General features: G+C 36.2%; 1 protein-coding gene across 8 annotated transcripts in view; it reads left to right on the forward strand.

Annotated features, from left to right (window-relative positions):
* Window positions 1-21,591, forward strand: part of STAP1 (signal transducing adaptor family member 1) — a 57,488-nt gene that overhangs the window by 34,206 nt on the left and 1,691 nt on the right. For 6 of the 8 annotated variants that reach the window (XM_077848190.1, XM_077848189.1, XM_077848195.1 and 3 more), the window contains 3 exons: window positions 4,167-4,236; window positions 6,407-6,503; window positions 8,287-8,606. In XM_077848190.1, coding sequence (XP_077704316.1) covers window positions 4,167-4,236; window positions 6,407-6,503; window positions 8,287-8,375 — 256 coding nt within the window. In that variant the 3' untranslated portion in view covers window positions 8,376-8,606. Of the gene's footprint in view, window positions 1-4,166; window positions 4,237-6,406; window positions 6,504-8,013; window positions 8,607-21,591 lie in introns of those variants that run through there. The other 2 variants (XM_077848193.1, XM_077848194.1) reach the window with 2 other exon arrangements.

Genomic DNA, 21,591 nt, shown 5'->3' on the forward strand with positions numbered 1-21,591 from the left:
TTTCTTTCTTTCTTTCTTTCTTTCTTTCTTTCTTTCTTTCTTTCTCTTTCTTTCTTTCTTCTTTCTTTCTTTCTTCTTTCTTTCTTTCTTTCTTTTTTTTCTTTCTTTCTTTTCTTTCTTTCTTTCTTTCTTTCTTTCTTTCTTTCCTTTCTTTCTTTTTCTTTCTTCTCTTCCTTCCTTCCTTCCTTCCTTCCTCCCTCCCTCCCTCCCTCCCTCTCTCTTTCTTTCTTTTTTCTTTCTTTCTTTCTTTCTTTCTTTCTTTCTTTCTTTTTCTTTCTTTCTTTTTCTTTCTTCTCTTCCTTCCTTCCTTCCTCCCTCCCTCCCTCCCTCCCTCCCTCCCTCCCTTTCTTTCTTTCTTTCTTTCTTTCTTTCTTTCTTTCTTTCTTTCTTTCTTTTCTTTCTTTCTTTTCTCTTTCTTTCTTTCTTTCTTTCTTTCTTTCTTTCTTTCTTCTTTCTTTCTTTCTCCTTCCTTCCTTCCTTCCTTCCTTCCTTCCTTCCTTCCTCCCTCCCTCCCTCTTTCTTTCTTTCTTTCTTTCTTTCTTTCTTTCTTTCTTTCTTTCTTTCTTTCCTTTTTCCTTCCTTCCTTCCTTCCTTCCTTCCTTCCTTCCTTCCTTCCTTCCTTCTTTCTTTCTTTCTTTCTTTCTTTCTTTCTTTCTTTCTTTCTTTCTTTCTTTCTTTTTTTTCTTTTTTTCTTTCTTCTTTTCTTCATGAGAGACACTCAGAGAGAGGCAGAGGGAGAAGCAGGCCCCATGCAGGGAGCCTGATTCAGAACTTGATTCCAGGACCCCTGAGCTGAAGGCAGAGCTCAACCACTGAGCCACCCAGGGGTCCCCTGTTTCATTATTTTTTATTACAAAGGCTGATATTTGGAGTTAATGTATTTTCAACTAATATGATAGAATATCACAGATTACTCAATTTTAATTTATTTGATTTATAATTCAATTGGCTATTTTGAAACAAATCCAAAAGAAATAAAAATTGTGACTGCCGTTACATTAGAAGTCCTGGGAGAAAAGTGAATTTTTTTGTTGAGTACATCCTGGTCAAGGAGGCTGTTCTTTTACAGGGCTTAGGAAATTGAATTGAATATACCTTTAAAAATTAAGAGCATATATAACTGAATTAAAATCTGTTTCTCAGATTTTGTTTTTAAAAATTTAACTGCTGGAAAGCTAAATGATGCAAGAGGATGATTAACTTTTTCCCTTCATTTTATTCTTTTCTTGGTTGGATTGAGTGTTCAGTTCATTAGCATGTGAACCCTATGAATGTGAATACATTTCATACAGAATAATGTATTATTATTCTGTATGAAATGAACAAAGTCCCTAGGAGCTAATGACTCTTTAAGACCATGTGTTTTCTGCACAATAGCAGCCTGAGCTCTTTATAAGAGGGTTTAAATTAGCCCAGCTTTTGCACTGCATTTTCCGTAAACGTGAACTATCAGAAATAACAGCATTTTCTGCTGTAGATGTGGTTTGTGACCAAACTCAATGAGTTTCTATACTTAGGATATGAAATGAACATCACAGTTTTTACTTATATGTGTATTATATTTAAGTCAAATTTAAACTCATAAGAAAGAGTCTGGCAAGGGAGTTTATATCAAATTTCCTATTTCTAATTTCAGGAAAGTCACTGCCAGTTTGAATTCATATAGAAATTTGTGCTTTTATACAGCTGATGGTCCAAAAAACATAAAATTTCATAAAACTAATCCTCCTCCTCCCAAAAGTTCAAATTTAGAAAGCAGAGAGAGAGGAATGGTCAAAGTAGCATGTTCTAACGCTAGAGTGGGTATGTGCTTATTTAGGAATAGTTTATGGTTGGAATGGACATGAAAATTTTTAACTGTTGTTGCACCAATTTTCCTTATGAGCCAGATATATCTATGATATTAGGGATTGTCATATGTATTGTCTAATGCTTCTGAACAGAAATTTGAGAAGTCCTAGATTTCATATCTTCTGTATGAAGTTGTAGCAGTTGAAGAGAGTAGTAGGATGTTAGTTTGTTAGACTGTAGAGCTTAATGTAAAGACTTTGGCAAAAAATCTAGATGTTTAGGAAGCATCTGAACACAGGTGAGTAACAACCCACAAAACCAATTCATTCTCTTACGGGTTGTAGGAGAAATGTGCAGCCATGCAAGTTTAGGCGACTGTGTCTGGTAAAATACTAGCTGAAAAGGACAGGTTAGTTTACAAAACAGTGCTTGAAAGTAAAATTATCTCCATCTGTAGACAAATCAGCTGTGGGAGGGAAGATCGTAGTTCTCAGGAAAAAGCAAAAGTCACATAGTACCAAATTATCAGCTGACTCCTCTCTCCATGTAAAATATCATCTCACTTTACCCAGAGCAGTGATGTGTGAATTCAAAAGACATAGAGCTATTCTTACAACAAACCTAGTGGTTTGGCTTTCTTAAAATTGTTGTGACCACATGACAAGCTAGTAATATACATACTTTGTAAAGTCATTAGCCAAGGAAACACTAGAACATATTGACCCTAAATTAATTCCTTTACAAAACTTGAAGTCAGAAGCTAAAACCAAGTATTTATATAACATTTAAGGCCATACACCTGCTAAATGACAAGTTACTTCTTTTTTGAGATCATAATCAATAAACCTCAATCTAGCAAATTTTATCAATCTCATTTTTTCCTCTATCTTTATTTCTTTGGAAAAACAAAACAAAATATGAAAGAAAAACAAAAGTCTAAGGGGAGATTCAAAACCTAAGTGATTTCAATGGAATTTTTTTCTACCTTACTTTCTGCCTCAGAACTTAGTCCTCTTAGTCAAAGTTCCAAGAAACTCTGTTAATCTTTGTTTGCTACTTTTCCTCCGATACCCTTGTTATGGATAATGATGATGATGATATAATAGCTATTACTAACAACAATCGTTGTCACCACTTACAGGGTAACATAAAGAATACTTTTTATTTTTAGTTTTTTTTCTTAGGAGAGAGGTTATTTAGGGGGGAGAAGGTTATTTAGATTTCATCCCGTGTTTTAAAAATAAAGTCCTAGAATAAGCCACCAGAATAGAATAAATAAAAGCTGTTTTCCAATGTGATAGTCAATTGAGAGAATATTTGGATATTATGGTAGAGGAGGAAAAAGTCCCTTGAAAAGAAGTGTAATTCAGTCCTAGAGGAATGTGACCTGGAAATGGAGAGACGGGGGATAAAAAAGAAGGTGGGAGGCCCTGCCAACAAACTTAACCTGATAGACAGCTTTAGACCACTTCTGTAAATTGGACAGATGTTGAATTAGTTTTTCTTTCAAGCCGATGGTAGTGTAATAAATACTTTTAACTTTTCAACATTACAAGACGTCTTGGTCCTGACACTGTTGTCATATGAATCCAAGGAATTCAAGGCAAACCTACTGACTTCTGCTCTCAGTATAAATCAGTCGTAGCAAATAGCACTATAAGATGGACTTGTAATATTTTAAAAATTCAGTTTCATAAATACTGTGTGCCTAATGCTGGAAGACAAAGGCGAATAGATAAAATACCATGTTTAGGGTGGTAATAATTTAGAGCTCTATGTGACCATAGAAGAGGAAGACACTATGGTTCACCTAGTGGTTTACATTCTCACAGAGTATTTTCTGTATCTGTGAGTCAGCCCCAGAGTTAGCAGTGTCCAAGGTGGTATATGAGCTAGCAGAAAGAGCAGCCATCCAGGGAATTCTGATAGGAATACTGATGAGGGTAGAGTAGAAAGTGATTTTCTTTCAGTAATTCTTTCTACTTCCCTGTTAATCTAGAGAATAACTATCTGATTTGTATGTGCCTATGCAGGATTTTATAATGTTGCCTTGCTTTGTCAATTACTGGCATAAAAAATGATTTTTGCCTGAAAGATTTTTAGTTCTTGATTCCTTTTTTTCGGTTATCCATTCACCTACTCAATGACCCAGGTTTCTATATTCCTAGTGTATAACTCCCTAAAAACAGACATAGAGAACCAGGTAAATAACAAAATAAAAGCCATCATTACCCTCCACCTTTTTTTTTTTTTTTTTTTTTTTTTTTGCCTAACTACGGAAATGGAAACATAGGGTTTACTCTACAGGAGATATTTTATATTCACTTTAATTTGAGTTGATCCAAATGGAGTTTTTTTTTTTTTTTTCATTTTAGCTTGCCAAGAATCAAGCACTACAAAGTGATGAGTGTAGGAAAAAACTACACCATTGAACTGGAAAGACCTGTAAGTAGCTATTTCCTTGTCTTTGAGGAATTTGTTTTTCCCCAACTCTACCTTATAGAATTTAAAGAAAGATAGAAAAGCCCTTGCCTAGGAACATAGTGCCGAAAATGACAGATAACCAGGGTGATAAGTGAGATCCAGAAGCAGGTAGATGAGGCGCCGTAGAAGAGAGTGTGCTAACGATTCTATGTTTGTTTTTCTGTAGTCTTTATCAATACAATTATTTCAGAGAGGGGAAAATTTTTTTGTTAAATATCTGTTTTATATCCTCTAACTCTCCGTATTTCAATGTGCTTATTTCTAATGGGGAAAAAAATCTGTGGGTGCCCAGTCCTCTAATACCTGTCATGCAGTTTGGAAATCTCTCTCATAATAGCAACATAATCATGAAGAAATGCTCTATTCCTAGTCTGCAACCCCTTTTCTACCCCAGTCACCTTACCATGGAGCTAATGATATGATATCATAATCACTAGGTCACTGGGTTAGGCAGAGAAATAAGTACTTTACATATATCATCTAGTTGAATATTCATCATTGCCCTGAGGCAATTACTGTTATGCAGGTAAAGGTAGTAATGTGGGTTGTGGTCCAGGTGCTGGGAAAAGGGACTACAGTCGTGTGATGTCAGGCTGCAGTGGGACCAGGAAAGTTCTATCACACACATGGAACTCATGAGTCTTGAAGATATGTATCTTAACACCTCTAAAACTGAGCTTAGTGCATCTGTCTCTCCAGGCCCACTGTGTTGCTCAGATAGCAAAAGGGGCAGCATGGTTGAATTTTATTTTATGTTTAGAACCTATTTCTTAGAATGCAGTCCTGACTTTTGCCAAGAGGAGGGAAGCTGCTGACTCATATGTTCCACTTACATCTTTGCCATAAATGCCTTTTAGAGCTTCTCAGCTCTCATGTCCATGCCTGCCAGGGCTTTTTCAAAAATTGTAATGAAGGAAACAAACCACTGGATTGCTGAAGAATAAGCCAAATAGCCAACTGACTGGAAGCAATGGTCAGGAAGAAGAACACCAGGTCGGACTGGTGAACTGGGGCTCCTTTATCTGTAATTAGCCCAAATAGCATCCAGTTTAAGGAAAGCTAACAGCCTGGATTGTTCTTTCCCCTTTCACATTCCCCTATCCTATCCCTCAACCAGGTTGTCATTTTATTTTCTTTCAAATTTACCAGGGATATTCAGGTTTAACCTGATTTTACTTGTATGAAAATATTGGTTTGGGGGTGGCAACACATTTCAGCTACTTTCAGCCAAGTAAATTACCCTGTTACAGTGAGATATTAAAATGCTAAATTCTCTGGCTTTAAGGGTTCTTTGGTTTCAATCAGAAGAAACCAAATAACTAACTTAAGCAAAGACAGATTTAAGAACATGGGAAGCACATGAAATGACTGGAAAGCTAGAAGATCTCCAGGGACTAGGAAGCAGTCACTTGTACAGTTGACCCTTGAACAACATGCGGGTTGGAACTGCATGGGTCCACTTACATGTGGATTTTTTTAAGTACAAACAGTATTGTAAACGTATTTTTCTTGTGATTTTTCTTAATAACATTTCCTTTTCTCTGGCTTACTTTATTCTAAGAATAGAGTATAAGGTACATATAACATACTCAAAATGTATTAATCAACCGATCATGTTATTGGTAAGGCCTCTGGTCAACAGTAGGCTCTTCGTGTCTAGTTTTGAGAAGAGTCAAAGTTATAATGTGGATTTTTGAGTGCACAGGGGTTGGTATCCTTAACTCCTATTGTCCAAGGGTCAACTGTAGTAAGAACCATCTGATTAGGAATCTGCTATCCTTCCTTGTTCCTCTGCTCAAGTTCAAACTTCAGGAAGGGAACACTTTCTGGTCTACCCTGAGTCACATTCTCATGCAATAACTAGGAAAGAGTAGAGTACCTAATTATTGTCCGCCAAAATGTACCCCATGGGGAGGGGGAAATTTCTCAACAGGGAATTAGATATTATAAAAGAGAAGGAAAATGCATGGGTCGGAAACATTAGCCATTCAGTACCTCACTGAAGTGAGGTATTGATATGATTTTCTAGAGGTCAGGAAATTCACATCAATCTTCATTAAATTTCACATGAGCTTTCTTTTACTCTCTCTTAACATGGATGACCCTGAGCCTTCTCTCACTTTTCATACAGGTTACACTCCCAAACCTTTTCAGTGTCATTGATTATTTCATGAAGGAGACTCGAGGAAATTTACGACCATTTATATATTCCACTGATGAAACCCTTGGTATGTCTGTATTTTATTGCTGTATAAGCAAAACAAAACAACAACTTTCCCTCGCCTCCACTCCCCCCCCCCCCCATATATGTTTTGTAATACCAATCAGGTAGGAATGGAGTTCGGCTTTTAAATCTATTTGTAAGTCATTTTGTCACTGACCTTGTGAAATTAAGGGAGTACCAATATATTCTGGGGGATGAGTACTATCCCACTCTAGAGAAAGAAAAGCCATAAGGCATATATTGTGACTACTAATTTCATCCATCATTCTACTCGGCTTTATCAAACAAGTTAAGATGAAAACCATCCTTATACAGAGTCATGGAAATAGAGCCATGGAAACCAAACGGGATTTAAGAGTATGATCTGTCGACAATACCAGATGCTCTAGTCAGATTAAAATGGATGAAGGTTGGGAATTGGCCATTAGGCAGTAGATGACTTGAGAGAGAACCTTGTTTCATTATAAAAGCATAAGTCTGAGTGTAAGACAACAAGGAGGGAGTAGTCAGGACTGGCTACAGAATTTGTGAAGCCCCTTGTTCATAAATTATTAAGAATTTCAAAACAGTGATAATAGATCATTAAACCAAGAATGGGATCCTAGGCAGTTTCATAGTTCACATGACCATGAAATTGGCCCTGTTTGCAGTTGTTTTTGGCAAAGCAGGGCAGGTTGAATGTGATACTTTCTTTCCAGCCTTTGAAACAATCCCTGATACATATGATTATTTGACAAAAGCTGTGGGCAGGAGAGATAAAATATTTCCAGTTTGTTTGGACTCAGTTACCAAAATAAGTCCCGGTTCCTACAGATTATGAGGAAAAACAACTTTGTTTGGCTTACCTGCATCAGGGCATATCTGAAAAGTCTGATTAAATTTTAAAAGCCAGCAACTTTAAAAGTCCAATGTTGAAAACATATTATGAATCTTGTGTTGCCAAATAAATTAACTTAGAGTCAGAACTTTAGGGAAATCATCTAGTACAGTGTCTCAATCTATATGGGAATCACCTGCAAACTCAGGATAGAAAATGTCTCTAAGATGTGACCATTCAGCTTGTTTGGAGATTCCTAATGATGGTTGCCTCACTGGTTTTTGAGGCAGCACACCTCACCTTTGATCAGTGCTCATATTGGAGAATTCTTCCTTGAGTCTGAAGTATTTCTTTCTTTAACTTCTATATGATCTAATTTCTGGCTTTGAAACAACTCAGGATTTTTAAAATCCCATCAAATATTTAAAAGCAGCCACAATGTCCCTCCCTTAGTCTCTCTTTGTCCTATATAAGTTATTGGTTCCTTCAGCCCTCTTATCACATCTTTGACCTTTCCTGTATACTAATTTCTGAACACCTCTCTTAAAATATAACTACGAAGGCTGAACATATATCACTATGAATATCCCCAGAATAATATATTATGCAGGCGTAATGCAGGAAAACACCATTTATAGAAATCTACTATTAATATAATCATTAATGTAAAAAGTAATTATTGATTTTTTTTTTTCAGAGACCAAAGGATTTCCTGCAACATCTCTAAAATTAAAAAAAAATGTTTAGGGTGGCAGTGAATCTGATATAATTTGTTTCATGTTAGTTATCTAATTCTGTGGGACAAACCACCCCAAAACATGGTAGTTAAATCAACCACCATTGTATTTGCTCACAATTCTGTGCATTGACAATTTGGATTGTATTCAGTTGGGCAGTTCTTCTGCTAGTCTCACTTGTCACTAACACAACGGTAACCAGCTGGTGTCCTGACTGGGGCTGTATGTTTCAGGTTGGTCTCATCACACATCTGTTGCTGGTAGCCGGCTGGAGCTGGCTGAACCACTCTCTTCACGTACTCTCCAATACTTGAGGAGTTAGCTCAGGCTCTCTCACATATCTCAGAGCTGTTAAGAGGAGAAGGAAACCTCAAGTCCTTGGGCTAGAAATTCTCAGTGTTAAGGATCACGTATGGCCCTGTTGGAGCTTCTGGTAAAGGAGAAGCTGTGAATTGAATAAAAATATTGAAGTGTGATGTGTCTTATGTACACAGCTATACTTCTTTTTTAAAAAAATTTAACCTGCATGTAATAAACTTCACCTGTTTTGGTATACAGTCTAATGAGTTTTGACAACCACCAGCAGAATCAAGATACAGAAAGTTTCATCACTTAAAAAAATGCCCTAATGTTCTTTCTTTATAGTTAACCCTTCTCACCCACAATCCCTGGCAACTACTGATCTGTTTTCCTTTCCTATGGTTTTGCATTTTCCAAAATGTCATATCAATGGAATCACAGTATGGAAAACTTTTGAGGCTGATTACATTCATTCTTCATATTGTCTAGATTCACACAAGTGTTGTATTACTAGCTTGTTCTTTATTGCTGAATAGTATTTCACTCTATGGAAGAACTAGTTTGTTTATCCACCCAACAATTAAAATGTATTAGGGTTGTTTCCAGTTTTTGGCAATTATTACTAGACTATATAAATATTCATATACAGATTCATATGCAGATGTAAACATAAGCCTTCATTTCACTTGGGTAAAATATCTAGGAATGAGATTATTGGGTTATATGGAAAGAGTACATTTAACTTTGTAAGAAACTGCTAAACTTTTCACAAGTTCTTTTTGCATATCTGCCATTGATGTTAGAGTTTGTAGTTGCATCCTTACCAGCACTTGGTATTATTATGAAAACATTTTTTAAAAACTTTGAGTAAACTCTACACCACACATAGGGCTTAAACTCATGACCCTGATATCAAGAGTTGCATGCTCCAGCAACTGAGCCAGCCACACAGCCCACTGGTATTGTCATTAAAAAAAAAAAAAAAAAAAAAGTAACTCTATTAAGTGTGTAGTGGTATCTCTGTGGTTTTATTTTTAAAATATTTTATTTATTCATAAGAAACACAGAGAGGCAGAGACATAGATAGAGGGAGAAGCAGGCTCCCCGTGGGGAGCCTGATGCAGGACTCGATCCCAGATTCTGGGGATCACAATCAGAGCTGAAGGCAAGACGCTCAACCACTGAGCCACTCAGGTGTCCTCCCTCTGGTTTTAAAATGTATTTCCCTAATGGTTAATTACATTGAGCATCTTCTCATGCGCTATTTGATATTCACATACCTTATTTGGTAAAATATCTATTTTTGCCCACATTTTTGTTGGGGTTTTGTTTTCTTATGGTTGAATTTTGATAATTCAGTGCATATTTTGAATATGTCATTTGTCAGATATAATTTGCAAATATTGTTTTTCATTAACAGTGCCTTTTGCAAAGCATGTTTTAGATTTTAATGAAGTACAAATGATGTTTTTGCTTCTGTATATAGATACTTTTGGTGTTGTATCTGAGAACTCTTTGCCTAAGATCACAAAGATTTTTCTCCCTATGTTTTCTTCTAGAAGTGTCATAGTTTTGTTTCACATTGTCTGTGAGCCATTTAAAATTAATTTTAATGGGAAAATTGATTTTATTTGCATTTAGGTATGTAATTGAGCAGTTACTTAAAAAAAGATAATCTTTTCATTCAATAGCTTTCGTACCTTTGTAAAAAAAAAATCAACTGACCATATTTTTGTGGATAAATTTCCATTGATATATGTTCTTATCCTTTTGCCAATACCATGCTATCTTGATTACTGTAGCTTTACAGTAGTTCTTGAAATCAGAAGATATGAATCCAACTTTGTTCCTTTCAAAATTGTTTGGACCAATCTAGTTCTCTGCCTTTCAGCATAAGTCTTAGAATCAACATACTTACAGAAAAATCCTCCAGAGTTTTGGAATTTGAAGCATTAGATGAGGTCAGGGAGAACTGAGAGATCTTGACATTATTTTCTTCTAACTGGGAAATAATATATCCCTCCAGCTATTTAGGTTATCTTTGATTTCTTTTAGAGTTCTTTGTGGTTTTTAGCATACTGATCCTGCCTGCACATATTTTGTTAGATTAATACCTATTTAATTTCTTGGTGCTATTGGTGCTATTGTAAATGATACTTTTTTTTTTTTTTTTTAATTCATGATAGAGAGAGAGGCAGAGACACAGGCAGAGGGAGAAGCAGGCTTCATGCCGGGAGCCGGACGCGGGACTCGATCCCGGGACTCCAGAATCACGCCCTGGGCCAAAGGCAGGCGCTAAACTGCTGAGCCACCCAGGGATCCCCAAACTATACTGTTTTTAACATTTTTGATTCCAATCATTTACTGGTAATATATAGAAATATATTTTTTTGTTTACTGATCTTGGAATTCTAAGATTTCATTTGCTACATTTCCATTCATTACTAAAGTTTTTTTTTTTTTAATTTTAATTTTTTTTATTTAGAGAGAGTGTGAGGGAGCCAGAGCAGGGGCAGAGGAGAGGGAGCGAATCTCAAGCAGACTCTGTGCTGAGCATGGAACCTGATATAGGGCTTGATCCGGGACCCTGAGACCATGACCTGAACTCAAACCAAGAGTCGGTGCTCAACCGATTGAGTCTCCAAGGCAGCACTAGATTCCTTTTAACCTTTTTTTTTTTTAAATTTTTTTTTCCTTTTAACTTTTTATGCAGACATCATGCCAGCTATAAATAGAGACAGCTTTAATGCTTTCCAATCTGGATACGTTTTATTTTCTGTGTATTATTGCACTGGCTGCAATGTCCAGAACAATGATAAATAGAAATGATTCAATTGGAATCCTTATCTTGCTTTGTTTTCAAGGACAAAACATCCACCTTTCTCTAGTAAGTATAACGTTGCCTGTAGGTTTTAAAAGATGATTTACCAGACTGAGAAAGTTCCCTTCTATTTTGTCTATTTTTCGTATTGGTGTAATGCTGCCATAAAAAAATTAGCTAGGCAGCCTTTCTCTGTGGTCTGGAAAATATGTGTAGAGTTGGTATTTTTTCTTACTTCAATATTTGGTAGGATATACCCAATGAGCCATATGGGCCTGAAGATTTCTTTGCTGAAGGTTTTTAACTATGAATTCAATTTCTTTAATAGATGTAGGACAATTCAGATTATCCATTTTTTCTTGAGTGGATTTTGGTAATGTCTTTTAAGGAACTGGTATAGGGCCTGGCACAGAGTGGAAGCTGATGGATATTGGGGGAATACATAAATGAATGAATAAGCATAACATTAGGGAAGGAGAAAGAAACCCTCCCTTCTTCCTAGAGGAAAACTGTCACTCTCACAAACAGGAAAGCACCAAAGCAAGTAACTAGAGCCTGGACGACTGTATACTTACTCTGTGATAGGCACCATGTGAAGTGCCATGATTATATGAATTGTCTCATTTCATTCCTCCCAATAATCTTATGATTATTATCCTTGTTTTATGATCAAGAAAATCACCACCTAAGTAGTTTTCACACAAGACTAAAGGAGTGAAGTCAGAAACACTAGTAAATGAAGTTGGAATCCAAACTCATGTTTATTTCTGAAGCCTTTTTAAAAAACCTCAGTGAGTCACATCTCCACAGATATTTGTATACAGATATTCACATTTCCTTTCTTTCTCTCCACCACTTGCCCCCTGCCCCATCCTTTCCTGTCTGTAGGTCGGGAGTTTGGGCCTGCCTTAGCTGGGTCTTCTGCATTTTTCTTTTCTTTTTTTGAGAGGGGGTTGGGGTGGGGAAGGGCAGGAGAAGGGGAGAGAGAATCTAAACAGGCTTCATGCGTGGTGCGGACTCAGGGCTTGATCTCAGGATCCTGAGATCATGACCTGAGCGAAATCAAGAGTTGGAGTCACCCAGGTGCCTCTAGGTTTTTTGTTTGTTTTTTTAAAGCAGACAATCATCCTGAACAGACGGATTAGACTGAAGCAGTTCTATCTTATTTTTGGTGGGAAGAAGTTCCTGCATCAGTTCAGTTTTCAAGCCTTTGTTATGTTGGTTTGGGTCTGTTTCATGCATGTATATAGTGGGCATTGGCCTGGGAAGTAGGCAGTTTTTATACTTTAGTTTATAAACTTACACATATATAATAAACTACATAAACTATATGTGTTATATAGTTCAGTAGTTTTTACTTCTCAAAGCCCTCATTATATGTTTTGCATGTTCTGTGCATGCACAGTTTAGGGGTGAATGTGGAACTTATGTTCACTTCATCAGAACTAGGGGATGCTTTTTCAGTTCTCTCACCTCTTCAGGAAGTTTTTTCCACTTTCCAGCTACCAAAGTTCCTTTTTCCTGGTCTTCTAGATAAAGATGGGGCTTTTTTCTTTTTTCAAAGATTTTATTTATTCATGAGACAGAGAGAGAGATAGAGAGAGAGAGGCAGAGACACAGGCAGAGAAGCAGGCAGCATGCAAGGAGCCTGATGTGGGACTCGAACCTGGGTATCCGGGGTCACGTCTTGATAAATAAATAAAATCTTAAAAAAAAAAACTAACAAGAATTCCAACCCTTCTCCCTGGAAACCCCACCCACCCTGTCCACCTATTCTTCAGTCCACAGGGTCCACTTTTCCTAGGTTCTCTGGCCAGGATGAGCTTCTTTGGGGGGTGTTAGGTGCTTGTGCTGCCCTCTATTGCTACAGTGCAGCACCTTGAGTCTGAGCCATCCTCAGAGCAGGGCCAGAAGAGAAAAAAAATTAAGAATGGAAAGAAATAACCAAAAATGGGCTGTTCATGTAAAACGTCAATGCTATTAGAGTCAACCAGATCACTATTGCTCTGGTGGCTGAATTGGTTCAGTTTGCTTTGTAATCAGAAACAAATAACTCAACCAATCCTGCATTTCAGATTCCCTTGTTAAAACACTAAGGGAGAGGCATATGAACAGATTGAATTAGATGATCACAAGGAGAGAGACTTCAATAATCAGCCTATCTTCTATAGAGTAATGTATTTTCTTTGAAAAGCAGAAAGATGATGGAAGAGTGAACTGGAAGAGTAAATGAGAGTGGAGAAAGGACTTAAACCAATTATAAAAAGACCAAAACCCTTCTTGACAAAGTGCTTAAGCCTCAAGGAAAGTTTGGAAACCGTTAAATTGTTTAAGCAGTTTGAAATCACAGGACTGAGGCACAGTGGGGATGCGGGAGCCCTTAGCTTTAATTTGCCTCAAGTTAGGAAATGGGAGTTGTAGAGCAACTAAGGGTTAAAATCTGGAGACTTAGAGAAAATTAAAGTGTTTCCAAAAACATACTAACAAAAAGAAAATAAGTTTTTTCTTAGATTTTTAAAAAAGATTTTATTTATTCATGAGAGACACAGAGAGAGAGAGAGGCAGAGACACAGGCAGAGGGAGAAGCAGGCTCCATGCAGGGAGCCTGATGTGGGACTTGATCCTAAGTCTCCAGGATCATGTCCTGGGCCAAAGGCAGGCGCTAACCCACTGAGCCACCCAGGGATCCTCTTTTTCTTTGATCTTTGATGGTAACCCATGTCAGCATTCAACTTTTTCTCTGACATCAAAAGGAAAAGCAATGCTGGAACCAGAATGGTCAAAGATATTTCCTCAGTTTATTTTTTCCCACCTTCATAAATTAACAGTTTAAACTAAAAGTCACTTTTAGGGTGCCTGGCTGGCTCAGTCAGTAGAGCATGCATCTCTTAATCCCAAGGTTCTGAGTTCAAATCCTACACTGGGTGTTGAGATTACTTAAAATCTAAAAAACAACAAGCAAAATTAAAAGCACTTTAAAATATGGTAGAGTAGGTAACTTGATATTAAGCTAGTCAGGAAGAAAAAAATGTTCCCTAGAGAAAAATTTATTAGAAGCCAAATCACAAGTCATGAATAAAATAAAAAAGCATGTGAATATTCATTATTTAATTAACTAACATTTATTAAACACACTACCAATGTTCCAAGTACAACAGGAAAATCAATTCACATAAAAAAATAAAGAACTGCCCTCTGGCTTGATATTGGATCTCTAAGTGTTTCTAGACACAATTTTTAGGCTAAGAACTCACCACAGAAAGAAGGGAAAGATAGGAGAAAAACTACATATTGTGTGAAATTAAAATAGGAAAACTACCTTTATATATCTTGATAACTTGTTTTAAAAAATGAACATCTTGCTTGTAAAGAAAATTATTACACCTCTATTTTCCTGATCCTGATTACCAAGTCACTTACCTGAATACCAGAATTAAACACTGTAGCATACAATTTCATCATCTTACTTGAATGAAACCAATTTATGGGGAAACTACAGAATATGGCTGTGAGGGTAACTCATAGATATACACATTCCTATGCAATGATATAAGCTGGAAACATATATATGGTCCTTTCTAAATGAAGTTTTTATTTTCCTAGGCTTCAATTAAATACATTTCCCTCTATACAATTTTCCACAGCAGATTCTCCTAAATTCTCACAATTCCAAAAAAGCCTCACTAGGTTTCAGTGAGGTTTCAAATCTGATTTGACCAATATTTATCAAATATAAATCATTCGAATTATCTACTTAGAAACCAGAGACATGAAATGTACTAGAAGAAGCTCTTTTCTAATGGAAAAACTCTAGGCCATTTTCTTTTACCAGAAATAAAAATGATCAATTTCCATGTTTTCCCCTGATGTTGTCTTTTTGCTAGCTTAAAATCAACCCATGTTTTTTGGTGTCATCAAATTTAAGAATCACTTGTGCAATCAAGTAAGAATGAAAAGATATGGCTTATATTGTACTCCTGGTTCTAGTTATTTGGTTGTTTTATTTGATTTCCTCATCAGAAAAAAATGAGTAAGTTAGGTCCTCTTAGCTCCAACAATTTATATAGATGTGTCTTGAAAAGGAGAGGAAATCAGGACACACACACACAGAAGAAAGACAATGTGAGGCAGAGGGAGAAGATGACCATCTACAAGACCATGAAGCCTCAGAAAAAAATCAACATCTTGATCAGGCTTAGCCTCCAGAAGTGTGCGAAATTTCTGTTGTTTAAGCCACTTAGTCTGTGGCATTACAGTAGTCCTAGCAAACCAGTTCAATGAATTATATGGGATGCTGGAACGTATGCAGAATCCTACGCCTCCCTCAGACTAGAGAGTTAATTTCTGGGGATTACTGATCCAGAAATCTGCATTTTTATCACACACAATAAAGTGTGCTATTTATAGCCAAGTATGCAAACTGCTTTTTAAAAATCTCCTGTGATAGGGACGCCTGGGTGGCCCAGCGGTTGAGCATCTGCCTTTGGCTCAGGGCATAACCCCACGGTCCTGGGATCGGGTCCCACATCAGGCTCCCTGCAAGGAGCCTGCTTCTCCTTCTGCCTGTGTCTCTCATGAATAAATAAAATCTTAAAAAAAAAATCTCCTGATATCAAATGTGTAACTGATGCAAAGATTATAAAAGAACTATATCAAATCTCTTATTCTCGAGGGCCTTACAATTGAGAGGTTAGGCCAAATATTGTTAAGAAATAAGAGAGTGAAGAGTTCCAATGTGCAAAATCTTAAAATATTAAGGGTGAATTCTCTTGCATTCTGTAAGAGTATACAGTGCTTAATATACAATGCTTAAAAAAAACAGACTCCTGAAGATGATGAGGTAATGTGGTTGACTGCAATAAAGTGAAAAGGAATGGACCAGGGACACAGAAATCAAAGTTGAGGAACTAGCCAACGCGGAGAGTCTAAAAGAAGACCATTAGGGATGCCGAGATGGCTCAGTGGTTGAGCGTCTGCATTTGGCTCAGGGCGTGATCCTGGAGTCCCGGGATCGAGTCCCACATCGGGCTTCCTGCATGGAGCCTGCTTCTCCCTCTGCCTATGTCTCTGTCTCTATCTGTGTGTCTTTCATGAATGAAATCTTTAAAATAAAATAAAATCTTTAAAAAAATTTAAAAGACCATCAACAAAGTCAGCTGGGAGAAACAATAGAAACTACAGTAACTGAAAATGACAGACAAAGCCATAAGATGGTCCTTATAGTTTAAATAATAGATATTAGAAAATTTCTACAGGGGACAGAAAACTATAAAATGTAATCTAGCTATTAAAAACAAGAAAAAAGAACCAAACAGAACTTCTAGGACTGAAAAATACAGACAAAAATTAAAAACAAAATGGATGGTTGTAACATAAAAAACAGATGAAGAGAAGTAAAGTAGAATATGGGTCAGAAGAAATGGTGCAGAATAAAGCATGATGAAACAAGAACAACTGGAAAATATAGAAAAGACCGTTTTAAACATAGAAGGCAGAGTCTGTGGTGTTTGATGAGAATCCCCACAGAAGAGAATGGGGAAAGAGGCAATATGCAAAGGAGTAGTATCAAGATTTTCTTAGAAGTAATAAAAGACTCAAATCTAGAATTCAGAAAGCTGAACAAATCCCAAACAACAATGATAAAAGAAATCCATACCCAGATACATAATAATTACACTTCGTAAAATGAAGGCAGATCGATTTATTTTTTCTCCCTTTATTTATTTTAAAGATATTATTTATTTATTCATGAGACAGAGAGAGAGAGGGGGGCAGAGACACAGGCAGAGGGAGAAGCAGGCTCCATGCAGGGACCCAACGTGGGACTCGATCCGGGTCTCCAGGATCACACCCTGGGCTGAAGGCGGCGCTAAACTGCTGAGCCACTCGCGCTACCCAAGAGATTTCAATGTTTAACTCACCTGATGCTGACTCAAGAGCAACAGGGGAAGTTCAAAGACAGAAGAAAAATATCTCCAATGAAAGATAATGAAGCCCAAATTAGAATTTTACATTCAGCAAAAGTCTCTTTGCAGAATGAGGGCAAAATATTTTCAAAGAAACCATGAGTAAGTATGCCACCAGTGGACTCTCACCACTTTAGAATTATGAAATTCTAAAACATTTCAGGTAGAAATTTAGTTCAGATGGTAAGCCTGAGATACAAAAAAAGAATAAAGAGCAAAGGAGGTGAAATATATGTATGGGTAAATACAAACACTGACTACATAGACAAAATAGTCTTGCCATATTAAAAGACATTTATGTAAATAACTACTGAATTAAAGTGCATAATAGAAATAAAATACATGATCATAGTAAGCAATCTGGGAATGAGAGTTGTTTCAGTTATTAGAACATAGTAACTGCCTAATAAATAATCCCAAAACTTACTAGAATAAACCATCCATGTTTATGGATTCTGTGAGTCAGGAATTTGGTAGGACACAGCAAGGATGGCTTGTCTCCACTCCATTAAGCTTTGGGCTTGGAATCCTCTGAACTTGCTTACTCATGTCGGACACCTGATGCTGGCTGTGGGTTGGGGACCTCAGTTTCTTCATGTGGGTTAGTTTAGGCTTCCTTATGACATGATGTCTGGAATCCAAGGGTGGGCTTTCCAAGAGGGGAAAGTAGAAGTAGAAGACCTATAGCCTTTTATGACCTAACCTCAAAAGTTGTAGTTACATATGATGCATTTTGTTATATCAGGGCAGTCATAAAGTCTTATTCAGGTTCAAAGAAGAGCTGGAGGAGGTTGCAAACTTCAATCAGCAAAATGTAAAGATAATCATTAAATTTAGTCTGGCTTAATCTGAATGTGCATATTATAATACAGGTTAATCATCAAAAGACAAAAGCCACTGAACTAGAGAAGAGAAAAAAAAGCGGGTATAGCCCAGCAAAAGAAAAACCGTATCATGCATATTAAAGAAGAATTTAACATAAAGAATTGGCTAAACAGATTTTGGGAGAATTGAAAACATCAGTTATTAAAGGGAAGTGGGTGACATTATTAGAACCTGAACCCTAGAAGAGATACCCTGCAGAGTGCCAAGAAAAACTAGAGCCTAAGAACCAATCAGAAACTACTGGAAGAAAAGCCACTGTTGAGGTGATGCTGACAATATTAGGAAGCAAATGGCAAAGGTAAAATTCTCCAGCATTCCAGTCCTCCTCCTAGTGCCACCTATTTGTGGAACCTAAAGAAAGCCAAATGGCAAAAAAGAAATGCAGTTTACAAAGTTCTAGAGTACAATAAAGTGTCTAGAGTTGAGGGTTAATAATTAGTAATTGGCATATGTAGAATAAAAAAAGTACAAAAAATTTTTAAAAGGCAAGAAAACAGAGAAAAAGAATAATCTACACTATGAAGCCAACTCTGAAAGGCTGTAGGAATAAGGGTAAACAGGAAGTAAGAGCAATAGTGGTCTACAGTTCAACTTGGAGTCATATGGGTAACTCATAAAAACTCGACTCTGGAATTGGTCAAGTTACTAGTGGCTAAGTGCCTATGTGGAGGATGAAAATACAATGCGGGACATCAAGTTATTTTTAAAAGCAACTTTTCAAATATAATATTGGCATATAATTAAAGATCACCATACACACAGGATGTAAGATAATGATTAGCTGAAATAAAAGAAAAATAAAAACAGTCCCACAGGAGAGTTCCAGATTTGAGAATGAATACAGACTATGAAATAATCATGCTTTTCATGTTCAAGTAGATAAAAGATTGAAAATTCAGCAAGACAGCTGAAGAAGCTACGAGTGACAGAATTTGCATATTTGTAATTAGAAATTTGAGAACTGAAAATACAATGGGCTAAGAATAACCAAGACACTTTTATCTAAGTTCGGAGGACTTGTTCTGCCAAATAGAAAAATCAATAAATCAGCTACAGTGATGAAATTACTAGCACAGGGATAGAAAAGGAGAAATAAAAATCCAGAAAAGAACATACTTGGTAAAAGAACATGTTTCACAATTCAATAAATGGTGAGGCACACCCAGCATACACAAAATTAATTCCTCATAAATTGAAAACTGAAAACGTGAAAGGCAAAGCTAAAGCCTTTATAAAACAATATATAGAGAGGTACCTGCATGACCTTGGATAGAGAACACTGTTTTAAGCAACTCACGAAATACACTAACCTTAAAACAAAAGACTGATACTTCTTAGTATCTAACCTTTGAGAAATTCTTTTTAGCAAGGAACATCATGAAGAAGAGAGGGAAAGGCAAGCCAGAGTGGGAGAAGATATTTGGAAATATGTAGCTAACTAAAAACAGGATTTATAAAGATCTTCTATAGATAAATGAGGGAAAAGACTGCTAATACAACAGAAAAATGGGCAAAAGAATTGAAAAGACACTTTGCAAAAAAGAAAGTCAAAGTGGCCAACAAACTCAGAAAAAGGTGCTCAATTTCACTGGTCGTTAGGGAAATACAGAGTAAAATTTCAATAACATACAACTGTACAATCCAGCAGTTTGGCAAAATTAAAAAAAAAATTCTGTTAATACCAGTATTGAATGGGGTAAGCAAATACAGGATATCTCTACTGCTAAGGCAGTTATGGTCTGTTATGGTCTAATAAAACTTAAGATGTGAATACCTAAGAGCAAGCAATTCCATTCCTACGTATATAGGTATATACCTTAGCTGCACTAGGAAATACATACAATGTTCACTGAGCAACTGTGATTGCCCCAAACTAAAAACATCCCATAGTCAACAGAATGAATAAATAAATTGTGATGTATTAATGCAAAGGTAAACTACATAACAATGATGAATAAAGTGTGGCTATAAGCAACATGGATGATTCCCATGTTGAATGATGAGAGCAGCAACCACAAAAAAAAAAAAAAAGTCTGATTCCATTTATACCAAGTTCAAAAACAATAAAAAAGTAAACTATATTGTTTTAAGTACATGATAGGTGGTTAACACTATAAATAGAAACAAAGAATTATCACAAAAGGTAGCATAGTGGTATTATCAAAGGATATGTGTAGGGAAGTTGGTTGTGACATTTCTGAGCTGCTGCCAATGTTCTACTGATTTGACAGGTAGTTACCAGCCCTTACTTTAAAATTAATCCTTAAACTGTGTATTTATTTTCTATATACTCGTGTGTGTGTGTGTATATGTGTGTGTGTATATATATATATATATTTGAATATATATTTCTGAACTTAAAAAACAAAGCTAAGAAATGGCAAGAGAAAAATGAACACTGAAAATTACCTATTCCTTACTCTGATCCCCAAGATTTCAACTTCCTGATTTATGTTTTGAAATTGTTGAAAGTAAAATAGTTAAATCCATACTTACTGACTGCATACAAAATGATTTCTTATTTACAATTACAATGAATTTTTGTAATTTAACTGTTCATTATAGTTTTAAATTATTAGGTCAAAAGATTTTTCCTTAAGATCTCAGGAGAACAATTTTCTGTCTTCATTTTACTAATTATAAATTATAAAACAGTGGACTCTAAACAGGGAGTGTTATAATTGACAAAAAAATAAAAACAAAGATAAACATCTATTTCTAAGTTCTAGCTTTGGGAAAATTTAGAGGAAATTACTGATGAGTATCAAATAAGTTTTGAACTCCAAAAAGGAATATACTTTATAAAGGTGCCTGGTTGGCTCAGTCAGTAGAGCAGGTGACTCTTTGGCCTTAGGGTTATATATGAGTTTAAGCCTGACATTGGGCGTGAAGTCTACTAAAAATAAAATAAAAATCTTTTTTTTTTTTTTTAAAGGAATATACTTTAGATATCCCCAACCAACAGTGAGATATTTACCAGACCTTCTAGGTTTTACAGTCACTATTTTCTCAACTGTTTTAACAGAATCTCCAGGAGCCAAAAGTACTTTGAAGTAATGTTCCTCTACACACAGCGACTATTATATCTCCATGACTGCAAACTTGAAAATTAGGAAATACCAAAGCAATGTTACTCAGAAAATGATTAGCAAAATTGGAAATCCCTGGAGTCAACCATGGAATAGGATTTACAAAGATACTGTCAAATTTCTTAATTTATTTTTAGTAGTAAAAAAAAATCACTCAGTGGTACCATACAAAATCAAATAATTTTTATACCTGGTATTTTAATCACCAAAAGTGATCTCATGGTACAGAAATAAAACAGATAATGACAAAAAATGTCATTAACTTCACACCCTGGCTTTCCAGCTTAGAACTAAATAGAAATTAATGGTAATAACCATTACCTACAGGAAAAGAAAAAGCAATGATAAAATCTTTCAGGCTTGGGCAGCCTGGGTGGCTCAGCGGTTTAAAGCCACCTTCAGCCCAGGGCCTCATCCTGGAGACCTGGGATCGAGTCCCAGGTTGGGCTCCCTGCATGGAGCCTGCTTCTCCCTCTG

The sequence above is a fragment of the Canis aureus genome, chromosome 14 (genome assembly GCF_053574225.1).
Source record: "Canis aureus isolate CA01 chromosome 14, VMU_Caureus_v.1.0, whole genome shotgun sequence".
Lineage (NCBI taxonomy): Eukaryota > Metazoa > Chordata > Mammalia > Carnivora > Canidae > Canis > Canis aureus.